At 41.1% G+C, this 15,255-nt stretch overlaps 1 protein-coding gene across 1 annotated transcript in view; it reads left to right on the forward strand.

The window, feature by feature from the left end:
• GRIK2 (glutamate ionotropic receptor kainate type subunit 2) overlaps positions 1-15,255 on the forward strand; it is a 601,587-nt gene that overhangs the window by 176,665 nt on the left and 409,667 nt on the right. Inside the window, exon 2 of the mRNA XM_077811691.1 lies at positions 10,182-10,349. Within this exon, the coding sequence (XP_077667817.1) occupies positions 10,182-10,349 (168 nt within the window). The remainder of the gene's footprint in view (positions 1-10,181; positions 10,350-15,255) is intronic.

The raw sequence follows: 15,255 nt of genomic DNA on the forward strand, positions 1-15,255 counted from the left end.
AAACCACTTCAACCTTCTTTCTTGAATAATTGTCTCCACTGTCTTTTTTTTTTTTTTAACTCAATGATCCCAAAAGCGATCTCCTTCAAGATGGCGAATTGAGAGACATTTTTTTATCTGGGTTGCTTCCATAACTGTTTTTTTTATTATTATTATTTACATGGACAGGTTGTCAACCTGAGTCTCAACCATGGGTCCATGGCTCCTTATTCAACATATTCAGAGCAGCTCATACCATGTATGGGCTTTCCCCATCTGCCACCTGAGGTAGCTTAGGATGTATTACAGAATATTCAGTCTGTTCAGTGCTGTGAGAAGTTTTCCATATCTGTTAAACAGATATCCTTGTGATACAGATAAGTTGTGACTTGCCCTAGACTTGCCCTTGTCTGTGGTAGCACTGGGTCTAGAACCCAGGGATCCTGACTCCCCACCAACTTCTCCAATGATGAGATACTGGCTATTACATTCTGAAGTAAATTATATCATATTCTGTTGCATGACTTATGCTAAACTAAGTCACCCACATGCTGTGCAAAGATTTTACTTATTTCTCCACTCAATTTTTGGATGGTTTATATGAAGAACTTACTTTTGGATTCATAAGGGTTATCATTATAATTCTCTTACACATTGATTTAGAGATGACCGGGAATTTTCCAACAGATCCTTTTTTTGTCAGAAAATACTGATTCATCAAAACCGAGACTGGATGAGAAAGGGTTGGTTTTGAAAAAAAATTCAACTCAAAACCTTTTTCACAGAAAAGTTTCAAAAATTGTCAAAATGTTTCATTTTGACATTTTCAAAACAAATAATTCTAATAGTCAAGTTTGAAATAACTTTTATTTCTAAATTTAAGCTAATTATTGTAATAAAAGTCAGTCAAAATAATATTTCAAAATAAGTGAAACAAAATATTTCAACTGATGCGGCACAATTTCCCCCTAGATTTTCAGTTTGTGAATATTTTCAATTATATATTATAATTATAGTGGGCCAAAATATTACAGCCCACTATTATGTGACTATTATGTGCCTCAGGCAGAGAATAGGAGGGACTCAAGTGCACCTACAGTGGCATGGAAATGATTAAGTGAAATATACCCAGTTAATCCTGGCAACTGAACACTGCAGAGGAAGGCAAAATCCCTCCCCACACAATCTGACATGGGGGGAAAATCCCTTCCTGGTCCCACATATAGTGATCAGTTAGGCTCTGATCATGTGAGCAAGAACCAGCTGGTCGCGCACCAGAGAATGCTCAGTGTCACCTCAAAGGACTGGCCCACTCTCTTCACTGACCCATCTCCAGCCATGAACATCTCTGATGCTTCAGAGGAAGGAGACCCAAAAAAACCACCCCCACCCAATATCCAAAAAAACAGACTACATTGGGGGGATTCCCTTCCTACCGCCTGCAGGTGGCTAGATGAAGCCCTGAAGCATGAGCTTTCAGGAACATAAGCCAGAGCTTCCTGAGCTTTGCCCCCTACCATCAGAAGGAACACTGTCCTACAACTGCACTCATAAATTTGTCCAGCTCTCTCTTAAAACCAACTGGGAGGTTGTTCCAGAGAATCATCTGTCTGATGTTAGAAACCTTCTAATTTCCAGTCTGTATTGTTCATAGCACAACATTGCCATTTAGCATAAATAGCTCTTCCCCCTCCCAGGGGGTTTACCTCTGTATGTATTTATAGAAAGCAACCATATCCACTCTTAGCCTTCTTTTTGCTAGATTAAACAAACCAGGCTCTTCCAGGCTCCTTTCAAAGGATAGGTCCTCCATTTCCCTGCTTATCCTAGTAGCTCCTCTCTGTTCTTGTTCCAGTTTGAATTCATTTTTCTTGAACATGGGCGACCAGAACTGTACATAGTATTCCAGATGAGGTGTTGCTTTGTACAATGCTATTAATGCTGATCTACCTCTGTTCCTTGAAATACCTCGCCTGATGCATCTTAGGATTACATTTGCATCACATTCGTGGCTCATAGTCTTCCTGTGATCGACCCACACACCCAACTTTCTCTCTCTTTTGTCACTTCCAAATGATGAACCCCCAGCTTGTAGCAGTAACTCTTATGATTAGATTCAAATACATGACCTTGCAGTTTGTACTATTGAATTTCATCCAATTTCTTTCACTCCAGTCTTCAAGATCATCCAGATCAACAGTAAGGTTGGAACATTTTTCTTTAATGCAATACCTTCTGTGGTTTACCTGAGAAGTGATTTATTTCATACAGTTAAACAGGGAGATGGATATTAAGAGAGTGATTTTGTGCACAGCTTTAATCCATCTTTGCAGCCTCCCAGTTCTGGACTTGTGTTGGGGCTGAAATGGAATGAGTCTGGTCTGCCTGAGGGTTATGATAGCCCACGTTAAGGCATTCTAAGCCAAACTGCATATGGGCAGCTGCACCATGCAGCATCACTGTAGCATAAGGGCATCTGCTGTGGTCCTGCCACCTCCAGCTCCCACACAGTAGCTTGCAAAAGAGGCCTTGGCAGCTGTCTGTCTCTCTTCCTGCAGTGGGGGAATTATGGTCCCTTTAAGCTGCAGGAATGTAAAGAAGTTGTAGCAGAAAGAAAACGCTCTCCTTGGGAATATTAATAATGCACTGTTGTCCACTGCACTGTCTGTTAATCAATAATTCACTGTTGAACCTTTATCCCATTGATCTGGGAATCACCTGGATGATCTTGTGCTGTGATTTTAAATAGTGAGTTATTAAAATCAGGAGAGCAACAGTATTTATTGGGCTTGCTTCATGGCAGTAAAGTGGTTGAAGACCCCCTGGTGTCTCTTGCAAAACTTATAAAAGATACTCTCTTTAGAGACATTTCTGCTTGTGTATGGCATATAACTTGTTTATTACTTTCAACTTCACTGTTTCCCCCTTCATCTAAGTTAGTGGTGGGCAACCTGTGGCCCGTCAGCGTAATCCGCTGGCAGGCCGCAAGACAGTTTGTTTACATTGACTGTTTGCAGGCATGGCCTCCTGCAGCTCCCAGGGGCCGCAGTTTGCCATTCCCGGCCGATGGGAGCTGCGGGAAGCAGTGGCCAGCACGTCCCTAAGGCCTGCGCCACTTCCCACAGCTCCCATTGGCTAGGAACGGTGAACCGCATCTACTGGGAGCTGTGGGGGGCCATGCGTGTGGACAGTCAATGTAAATAAACTATCTCCTGGCCCGCCAGCGGATTACCCTGATGGGCTGCGGGGTGCAGGTTGCCCACCACTGATCTAAGTTATTTACTATACATAAAAGAAGATCCCTGTTTAAGAGTTCTATTCTGAGAGCTTTATTCTTCTTTCAGAATCATAATTTTATGTTTGTAGCTGTCATAAATAAAAGTGAAGGGTAAACTCCTTTAAAAACCCTCCTGGCCAGAGGAAAAACCCTTTCACCTGTAAAGGGTTAAGAAGCTAGGATAACCTCGCTGGCACCTGACCAAAATGACCAATGAGGAGACAAGATACTTAAAAAGCTGGGGGGGGGGAAAGGGCGAAACAAAGGTTCTCTCTGTCTGTGTGATGCTTTTGCTGGAAACAGAGCAACAATGGAGTCTTAGAACTTAGTAAGTAATCTAGCTAGGTATGCGTTAGATTCTGTTTTCTTTAAATGGCTGAGAAAATAAGCTGTGCTGAATGGAATGTATATTCCTGTTTTTGTGTCTTTTTGTAAGGTTTTGCCTAGAGGGATTCTCTGTGTTTTGAATCTGATTACCCTGTAAGGTATTTACCATCCTGATTTTACAGGGGTGATTCTTTTACTTTTTCTTCTATTAAAATTCTTCTTTTAAGAGCCTGATTGCCTTTTCGTTGTTCTTAAGATCCAAGGGTTTGGTCTGTGTTCACGTATGGAAATTGGTGAGGATTTTTATCAAGCCTTCCCCAGGAAAGGGGGTGTAGGGCTTGGGGAGGATTTTTGGGGGGAAAGACGTTTCCAAGCGGGCTCTTTCCCGGTTATATATCTGTTAAAAGCTTGGTGGTGGCAGCAATAAAGTCCAAGGGAAAAAAGAAAATAGTTTGTACCTTGGGGAAGTTTTAACATAAGCTGGTAAAAATAAGCTTAGGGGGTTTTCATGCAGGTTCCCACATCTGTATCCCAGAGTTCAGAGTGGGGAAGGAACCTTGACAGTAGCTTCACAATTAAATGTTGAGATGATTATGGTAACCCAGACACAGGATACTGAGTGGAAAAATGAGAAACAGAAGTAGATTAATTCTTGTACAGCAAAGATTCCATTTTTCTATTAGAATAATTAACACATTCAATTTTTCTATTGGAATAATTAACACATTTTTTGTTCTGAATTGACACTTTAAATGTGAAATTTATTTCATTTTGGAACATTTCATTTTGATAGAAAGTGGCAACATTTTTAGTTTTGACGTTTCAAAACCAAAATTATACGGAACATTTCATTCTGTGAATTTTTTTGATATTTTGACTTTCCAATTCAGAAAGATTTGGAAATAAAGTGAGTATATACTATAGTATTGTAGTTTGGCTGCTTGTCCACATAGCAATGGCAAGATTTATGCCTTTTCCCTCTGCTTATCTAAGAGCACGTGCATGCTGTCACTTTGATTATTAGTAAAGCTATCCTGAATACAAGGCACAACAGTAGTAGAGAAGAAATGTCTGCTTGGGAGGGAATAACATAGCTCAATGTGCTGTAATAGCCCTTGGAAGCCAATATCCTTTATAATAATCGAGAGCACCTGAAAACTGGGGTCAAACCTTATTTTGTTTTTTGTTTTCCATTTTACAGGTAATGTAGTATGATTGGTGTTATATCTCTCAGGATTCAGTCAGTAGAGCCACTCTTTTCAAAATTAACTTTAATAAGTTTGTTATTTTGTATTTATTCATTGGATCAGAATAACAACAAGAAGAACAACAACTAAAGCCCAGATCCACAAAGATAGTTTGGTACCTAAACCCCAGACATATGTGCCTATGTCCTAGACTTAGGCACCACTATGATCTATGAAACTCCCCTTGGCTTCTGCCTAACCCTGTTAAGTGCCTAAACTCACTTAGCACCTACATTGTTGCAGTAAAAGTCCCCTCAGCACCTAAGTTTCTGGCTCTGGGCATGCACTGCTGCCTTCCTCAAACACCTAGCACCCATCTAATCCCCAGTGTGATGCATGAACAGGGAAATATAGTCACGCTCTCCATCTATTTTGCATGTGGGGCCCCAGTGTGGTAGGCATACTCATAGGGTTGCCAGGCACCTGGTTTGCAACTGGAATGCCTGGTCGAAAAGGGATCCTGTTGACTCTGGTCAGCACTGCTGATCGGGCCACTAACAGTCCAGTCAGAGGCGCAGTGGGGCTAAGACAGGTTCCCTGCTTGTCCTGCCTCCATGTGGCTCCTGGAGGTGGCAACATGTCTCTGTGGCCCATAGGCGCAGGGGCTGCCAGGGAAGCTCCACATTCTGCCCCTGCCCCATGTGTCGGTTTCGCAGGTCTGAGTGGTCGGAAACTGTGGCCAATGGGAGCTGTGGGGGTGGGCACCTGCAGGAGCAGGCAGTACCCAGAGCTCCCCTGACTCCTCCGCCTAGGAGCCGGACATGTCGCTGCTTCTGGGAGCCATGCGGAGGCAGGGCAGGCAGGGAGCCTGCCTTAGCCCCATTGAACCATTGACCGGGAGCTGCCTGAGGAAAGCACAGCCTGGCTGGAGCCCGCGCCCTGATCCCCCTCCCACTCCCCAACCGCCTGTCCCAGGTTGGAACCCTCTCCTGCACCCTAACTCCCTCCCAGGGCCTGCACCACCCCTCACTCCCTCTCTCACCCCAATCCCCTGTCCCAAACCTGGGCCCCCTCTTGGAGTCTGCACCCCACACCTCCTCCCAAACCCCTCATCCCAGCACCACCCCGGAGCCCACACCCCCTCCTGCACCCCAAACCTCTGTCCCAGCCTGGTGAAAGTGAGTGAGGGTCGGGGAGAGCAAGCAACGGAGGGAGGGAGGATGGAGTGAGGGGGAGTGTGACATTGGAGAAGGGGCGGGGTCGGGGGGGTAGGGAAACAGTGTTTGGTTTTGTGCGATTAGAAAGTTGGCAACCATCCATACCCAGAGAGCACCTAGCCGACTGGATCCCCTTCAAAATCTAGCAGGTGGTGGTGGTGTCTGCTTTGTAAGGTTGCTGTGCCTAAGTCCCTTTGTGGATCCGACCCCACATGTCTCAAGCACTTATTTACAAATGAGGACCCCAGTGCTGCAATGAGCTGTGCATGGGCAGACCACAGTGTTCACATGGAGCTCATTTAAGGATTGGAACTTTAATCTAGCACTATTTCATTCCTGAGTTCAATTTCCAGCCCAGCTCCAGCTCCAGCTGCAGCTAACTTCCTGATAACAAGTTGTTGTTTAAAAATACAAACAAACAAACAAAAAAACCTGTTACGCAAAATGTTCCAGATCTCAAAGGTACAACAAGTGTACAGTCAACCTTATCCTAAACACTCTGTATTGTTATCCCACAGTTGGAAGTTTATCAGAAACAGTTCCTTGATTTCTGTGCACCTGGTGGAAGGTGTATTGCATTTTCATAAGCTCTGTAAAACCATTCAGCAACAGGTTGGGTTGAACACGTGTCGTCTGAAAAAGCATGGACTGATATTTTATTCGGATGTTTATATGGTTTTGCACCATATCTGTGGTGAACACATTTATTTTTCCCCTTGATTTGCAGCATTTTGCAGTGAACACTAACTACATGATCATCATAGCTTTCCTAAAAATGGCTTTAAAGATCTGATGTTGAGTGCCTCCTTTGGGAAAGTTCACTGCTGCTAAGTAATACTCTAAGGTCACAGAACATGCTTTTCTTGTTTATTAACAGAAAAATATGGAATCAGCAGTCCCAGAAAACACCAAGGGAGTCTTGTTTGACTGGGAATCAGAGCTTCTGATTTTTAAAGTCCCTTCAGTTTATGCTACTATGTATTATCTTTTGTGTTTTCACTTTTGGTTTAAGTAACATTATGTTCATAGTCAAAATTATGTTGTAGCATGAGGAGAAAAGTTAAATAAGAAAGAAACATGTTTTTGCAATAAAAAAGCTTTCCTCAGAGGTGTGTTGTGGGGCGTAATTTATCAGTGTTTAAATATGCGTTGAGATCCTCTGATGGAAGGTATTACAGAAGTTCAAAGTGCTAGTTTTATTAACAAGCAACTTCTTCTCATGACTGTCAGGTTTAACTGTGAATACATAGCATCCTCCTGCTGCCAATGGTTTAATGGGTAGAGCCCATTAAAACTGCTGTAGAGACATTAGAACCCTGGAAGTGGAGATGCCCAGGAGAGAATTTCCTCTGGTGCACAATTTATGCAAGATGCCTTATTTTGCCCTGCAAAGCCTCCTCTACAAGCCCCTGGATAGGGGACATGTCAGGGACTGGGCAAGATAACATGTGGGGGTTGGAGGGGTAGGGCCACAAAGTGTAGTCATAACAACAATAATACTGAGCAGTTACATGGCACTGTTTGCAGCTATGTGTAGTGGTGCTGCCTCCCAGAGCAGGTAGGGGAGGAGCTGCCATAACTTTGGCAGTACTAAGTTTTGCTGTAGGGGGCACTCACCAGCATTGGCAGCAGCCCTGAATTCGGAGTGCATAGATGTTGCCAAAATCCATCTTAACTCCCCCACTCCTGGGGTGAGTTTTATGCTGTATCACTAAGAGATTGCATATTACATAGACAGCAGAAGGAGAACACAGCAATAAATAAGAATGAGTGAGAAAACACGATAACAAGCCTAAGATCAAAATAGATTTTTTTAAAAAAATCTTCCAATGTAAAAATCAGAAAAAATAAATGCCACCAGATATTATATTAGCTTTGTCTGTTGTTGATATTGAATGCACTGTCACTTTGGATACAATCTTCCATTAAATAATGCTACAGTTTACCTGCTATCTGTATATTTGAGTAACAATTTTTCAGTTATCTTAACAAAGTCTATATATTCTATTTTTATCCTGATCTTATTTAAGCAACCTCCTTTCACTTTCTTGACAGTTGGTAACAATATTTAACAATTGTACTGAGTAATCTTATGCTTTCTGTTGCAAAGGTATTTTTCATAGTCTCCTGAAATCAAAATAGAATCCTCCTACACATCACAGTCTGACTTTTAATGTGTAGATGCTGTAAGCCTCTAAACAGCATAAATATAGAGGGCTGTCTATCAAGCCACATTCTGCGAAATATAACTTCCTTACTCCCCACGATATTCGGTTGTCTCCAATCTTTAAGTTGTATTATTATTCAGGTGATCATTTTTCATGTTCCCTAATCATTTTGTATTACAATTACTTTTACCTCGATATTATCCAAGTTATTCCCGTTTGTAGTTACTGTAGTATTGTTTATCTCATTATTATTGTTTATTTCATGTAGTATTGTTTATCTCATATAGCTGCCTTTATTGCTGTGTCAGTTTTGATCATTTCTGTACATATCTAGCTATAATTGGAACATCTACTTCTCCCACCTATGCCTCCCTTTGAGTTTTAAATAGCTAACATTTAAGTAGCCATTTGCCATTTCTCTCCTCAATATGCAGTGCTTCTATTTTTAAGTTAATATTATTTGAGCATCTATCCCCAGGAATCTGGTCAGGATTTTACAGACTCACCTGCAGGAGGAAAAATTAATGCCTATTCTCCAACCTGTGGCGAGAAACAGGCTGAAAGTGGTAGGATGGTTGTAAAACTAAAAGGCTTTTAGTATTTATAATATATGATAGAGGAAAGTGGTGAGGTGCTAGCTAACGAGCCACTTTTTTCCTATAGGGCAGGCCTGTCTACTCTGCTCTTCAACAGTCTTGTTTATAAGTTTGTTGTAGTTAGCAGTGTTCCGTCTGACTCAGCCCCTCTACATCTGCGTTCTGTCAAGGGCTTCCCACTGAAAAGCAGTGAAGTGTTGAATTGGGAAATTCTTAGATAATATAGAGCCAGGTAGCAATGTCAGTTTAGAAATGAACAGGCACAAGCTATTACAAAAGGGGGAATTCAAAATGTCTGCTGCACTGAAATAAAACCTGACTTGTAGTTAATGATCCCAGGCAGAGTGGCCCTTGGCTGTCCTTAGCAGATAGCAAGTAGCTGCCCTGGAAACTTCCCCTTTTAAAAAACCTTTCAGTTATGAGCACAAGGGATTTTTTTTCAAGGTGTTGGATTTCAGATCCTCAGAGTCATCTCATACTAAGACTATCTGGTGTGTGTATCTGGAAGTGGGAATAGACTACATCCTGTTATAAGTGTTTTGAAATTGTGCAAAGTGGATATGTAACCTCACTGGGGTGCCTTTTAGGAAGGAAGGAAGGAAGGGACAGAATGGTCCTGATTGTTGCTGGCATAGGAACAAAGGTGCATTTAAGTTGCCTTTACAGCCTCCATATTCTTGTTCTCACTAGCCCACAGCATAAATAAGAGGCAGCTTGGGGCTGCTGTAACTTACATTCTGTCTGCAGTGTCCCCTTGCAGGCTGTCATTAGATGGCGTTACCTAAACCATAGTGCTCTTTGATCATGCCTCCTCCCTCCCTTTCCTTATGCCTAAGGCCACAAGTAGAGTGGCATAGAACCATTCCAGCAGCTGCCCCTCTCCCGGGGAACCCTCTTACACTGGCAGTATTCTTAGGGTAGCTTCTGCCCCTCTCTGTGGCCCTTTATTCTATCAGAGCTGTGTAAAGGGCCTAGGGTGCAGTGGAAAATGGGCCTCCAGGAGCTTTATATTTATTTCTGTGCAGCAGCTGATTTGTGGAGGTTGCAGGAATGATAGGGAATCCCTTCAGAATTGTCACCAGTGGGAATATTCATATCCCCCCCCCCCACAGACTCATACTCACATGGTCTCAATCGCATAAATACAGGGATTGCAGAAAAATTAAGAAAAGTTGACAATTTAAATTGTTGTGAATGTGATCTTTGGAGAAATATGTGATAATATTGTGCAATTAGAGTGTGCTCCAAAGCCCACTGAGGTCATAAGCAGCTTTCCTTTGGTTTCAGTGAGCTTAGGATCAGGCCCATTGGGGCAAATACCAAGAAATTTCTATTAATTCCAGTTTCTAATACTCAACTCATATCTTGAAACATTGGCTGGGTGTTGTTTTGATGACTGGATGTTCTCTCTCTCTTTCTCTCATTACCAGGGGGTATTTTTGAATGTGTGGAATCCGGCCCAATGGGAGCAGAGGAATTGGCCTTCAGATTTGCTGTGAACACAATCAACAGAAACAGAACTCTCCTGCCAAACACCACATTAACATATGATACCCAAAAGATAAATCTCTATGACAGTTTTGAAGCATCCAAGAAAGGTGATGTTTTGCATATTTAAACTTTTATGTCAGCAGCTAAAACTCACTTGGCTCACCTACCTGAACAAATGCCTGTCAGTAAACTATTCAGAAATGATACTGTACAAGGTTAAGGCATGCACCACTGACATCAAAGAAAAGTTTTAAACATGGTCCTTTAAAGGTAACAGTTTGAAAAAAAAATCACATGTGAGCATTGCTTCCACATCAAAAGATTATTATTTCCTTATATATTTAGAATCAATTTTGAGATGAGGGTGGTTTTAGGGTATGTCTACACTGCAATTAAAAACCCGCGGCTAGCCTGTGCCGGCTGACTCAGGCTGTGGGGCTGTTTAATTGAAGTGTTGACTTCTGGGCTCGAACTGTAGCCTGAGTTGTCATGGGTGTCTAATAGCAGTGGTAGACATACCCTCAGAGACTAGCAACCTTGGAAACTGAATAGCCTTTTTGGACCCGATCCTGCAAGGGACTGAGTGCCCTCAACTCTGCCCTATCTCCCAGTAGCTGGTGCACCTATTTAGCAGAACATGATGTTTCAGACCTAAGCTTTCCCTGCGCACCTAAAGTGCGTGTTTTGTAAATAGTGTTACAAACTGCTTCAATTGACACCACAAATCAAAGTTCATTTGAGGCCGCTACAGGCCTGTCTACACTGCAACTGGAAGTGAGCCTCCCAGCCCGAGTAGACAGACTCATGCTAGAAGGCTCAACAGCAGCATGGATGTTGCAGTGTTGGTGGATACTCAGACTAGCCACCTGAGCTCAAACTCACTTGGGCATTAGCTCAAGTCTCTGTTGATGCCACAGTGTCCACACTGCTATTTTTAGCATGCTAGCATGAGCCCTGCTAACACATGTCTGTTCACCTGGGCTGCGAGGCATTTTCCCAGTTGTGGTCTATAACCTAGATGAATCACAATGCGGTAAACACATACTGCACTGAGATTCCAGCTGCTGCTTCCAGTATCTGTTAAAATTAGAGACAGGTCTGAACCAAACCCTTTGATTTAGGCTGTTCAGAATCTAAAGTTCTGAATTTTGTGACAGTACGTCATTTGTAACTGATAACTTCTTCCTGTGCACTCAGGCGCCAATTCAATTCATGCTTAAGGCTCCTTAAAGTCAATGGTTATAAGCCTGTGCTTAAGAATTTTGACAAATAGGGATGGACTGCTGTATCAGGGCCTCCAAAATTTGCTTAAAAGTAAATGGATTATTTTTTAATTAAAACTGATTCCCATGATTGTTAATCCTGTGTAGTTTCAGACCTTGCTGCTATACTTTCTGTATCTTTTCATTGTGATCCCTCAGATATACTGTAACACTGTAGTATGGTATCATACATAGTAATGTAAAACAGAGAAGTCCTGCTGTGTTCTGAGATCTGTCTTTGTGTTCTTCTATTTCTAAAACACACAGGTGTTTGATTCAAGCTTGTGTTAGCTCACATTCTATGCAAATGCATTTTTTCCTACATCAGAGAGGAAACTACATAGGTTTTTGATTGTTAGCAGCACAATCAGAATGGTAGAAAGATCACAAGCGCAGTGGTCAGCTAATCAGATTTTATCAGAGGTTTCTAGTTTAATTCATTGGGTGATGTGAGGAAATTAGGGCTGTCAAGTGATTAAAAAAATTAATCACACGATTAATCACACTGTTAAACAATAATAGAATACCATTTAAATATTTTGGGATGTTTTCTACATTTTCTAATATATTTATTTCAATTACAACACAGAATATGAAGTGTACAGTGCTCATTTTATATTAATTTTTGATTACAAGTATTTGCACTATAAATTGTACTTTAAAATCACCTAATATAAGTACTACAGTGCAATCTCTTTATCATAAAAGTTGAAATTACAAATGTAGAATTATGTACAGAAAAACCTGCATTCAAAAATAAAACAATGTGAAATTTTAGAGCCTGCAAGTCCACTCAGTCCTATTTCTTGTTCAGCCAATCGCTCAGACAAGCAAGTTTGTTTACATTTACAGGAGATAATGCTGCCCACTTCTTATTTACAATGTCACCAGAAAGTGAGAACAGGCGTTCACATGGCACTGTTGTAGCCGGCGTTGCAAGATATTTACGTGCCAGATGTGCAAAACATTCATATGTCCCTTTGTACTTCAACCACCATTCCAGGGGACATGTGTCCATCCTGATGACGGGTTTTGTTTGATAACAATCCAAAGCAATGTGGATTAATGCATGTTCATTTTCATTATCTGAGTCAGATGCCACCAAATGAAGACGAATTTTCTTTTTTGGTGGTTCGGGTTCTGTAGTTTCCACATCAGAGTGTTGCTCTTTTAAGACTTTTGAAAGCATGCTCCACACCTCATCCCTCTCAGATTTTAGAAGGCACTTCAGATTCTTAAATCTTGGGTCGAGTACTGTAGCTATCTTTAGAAATCTCACGTTGATAGCTTCTTTGCATTTTGTCAAATCTGCAGTGAAAGTGTTCTTGAAATGAACAACTATGTGTGGGTCATCATTCGAGACTGCTATAACACAAAATATATGGTAGAATGCGGGTAAAACAGAGCAGGGGACATATAATTCTCCCCCAAGGAGTTCAGTCACAAATTTAATTAGCACATTATTTTTTTCACGAGCGTCATCAGCATGGAAGCGTGTCCTCTGGAATGGTGGCCGAAGCATGAAGGGGCATACAAATGTTTAGCATATCTGGCACATAAATACCTTGCAATGCTGGCTACAAAAGTGCCATGCAAATCCCTGTTCTCACAATCTGGTGTCGTTGTAAATAAGAAGCGGGCAGCATTATCTCCTGTAAGTTTAAACAAACTTGCTTGTCTGAGCAATTGGCTGAACAAGAAGTAGGACTGAGTGGACTTGTAGGCTCTGAAGTTCTACATTGTTTTGTTTTTGAGTGAAGTTATATAACCAAAAAAAAATGTACATTTGTAAGTTACGCTTTCATGACAAAGAGATTGCACTACAGTACTTGTATGAGGTGAATTGAATAATACTATTTCTTTTATCATTTTTACAGTGCAAATATTTGTAATAAAATAATATACACTTTTATTTCACTTACAACACAGAATACAATCTATATGAAAATGTAGAAAAAACATCCAAAATATTTAATACATTTCAATTGGTATTCTATTAACAGTGCGATTACAATGTCGATGAATTGTGATTATATTTTTAAATTGCGATCAATTTTTTTGAGTTATTGCATGAGTTAACTGCAATTAATTGACAGCCCTAAAATAAATTGTACCAAGTGCATTTTGATACTATACACATGTACAGAGTAGGGTAGTATGCAAAATTTACATTTTACTTAACACCTCATTTAAAATATGTTATGGGCCAGAGTGTGGCCCAGCCTTACATGGCTGAGCAGGGGGAGCAAGATGATCTCTGACAGAGTCTCCCTGGACTACCACTCCAGATACTAGATTAGAGCAGGATCAGGGGCATTGCTGCTCCCTCCCCACCCTCAGAAAACAGGTGGGTGGCATGGAGTGGGTGCCCATTCACCAGCCAGTCCTATTGAACTAGCAGGTGGGTTGGGGCCTGGGAAATAACTTGCTATGGGCAAGGGTCTGTAGTGAAATACTCTGCCACCTTATCCCTCCCAGGAAACAAGGAGGGAACAGGAAAGAAAACGTAATTTTCTGAGTCTTAATTATTTTCCTAGAGCAGCATAGTAATTTGTGTTCTTTACATGGGCTATGCCCAAAGACACCGTCTATCCTGTTGTTCTTATGCTGCAATTCACAGACCCATAGAGGTATATTTATATGTCCCTTTTGTACATCAAAATGAGAGAGTACCTCTTTATTTGCAGTTAACTAGACTGTATTAAACTCTGTAAAATCTTTCAGCTCTGATAGTTCATGGCTTCATGAATCCAAAGTACTTTCACACATTTGACAACCACTTTTGTGCTGAAAGGTTTTTTAGTCAGGAATCAAAGGCTAAAGGTTAGCATAAAATGGTGTACTTAGCACGATGGCTGCAAAGCAGGTTTTTAACAACTGGGTTTATGCATTTGACTATTTACATGGTTCATGATTATGCCCATTAGTGAGCAAGCAGACATCGCATCAAAAATACAGTCTGTTTACCTCTTAATCACATAGCCTCTTGGAGTCGATTGCAGATGAGAGATTAATGAGTTTTTAAAGGTACCATATAGAAGAATAACCCCAGGGAAGATCATAATATTCCCAAGATGTTTGAATAAAGAATTATGCAAATGCAATCCCAGTCTCCCTCAATACATTAGAAAAAATGGTGTGCTTCTTATAGAAAAGTGCTGTACTAAATCACGTGCAAAATGATCACACTCTCAAAATCTCAGAAGCAGAAAATAAAAAGCCCATTGAAAAGCCATCTGGTAGCTATCACTGTTGTGTTAGATCCCATCTACTTGCATTTGCATAAAGCTTGTGGACTACACTTAGGAAGGGCAATACTAGTAGAAATTGGAGTGCAATGCTGAATTATGTTTTGAAGCAAAATGTAGTCACTTAGGCCCTAGTCCTGCATTCACAGCCATGTGGGTTGGACCCGGTGCCTATATAAAAGCTCATTGAAGTCACTGGTGCTCTTCAGGGGTGTTCTTGCCCAGTTCGCAGTACACAATCAGGACCTTGGTAGACTCTCCATCATGTAAACACATGAGAATGATTAATTTTAAATTAGTGAAAAGAGTGATGATATATTTATTTCTACTGCTTGCTTTATCGGCAGTCAGCAGTATTGACTTTGTAACAATATTAATCATTCACATCTCATGTAAATGCCTTCATCCTGGCAGAGATCTTTTTCTGACCGTATAACTTAACAGCCCAATACTATTTTAAAAGAACAAACCTGTTCCATTTCAGAGAGATATGGCCAAAATGG

This window comes from Eretmochelys imbricata, chromosome 3, assembly GCF_965152235.1.
Source record: "Eretmochelys imbricata isolate rEreImb1 chromosome 3, rEreImb1.hap1, whole genome shotgun sequence".
In the NCBI taxonomy this organism is placed as follows: Eukaryota; Metazoa; Chordata; order Testudines; family Cheloniidae; genus Eretmochelys; species Eretmochelys imbricata.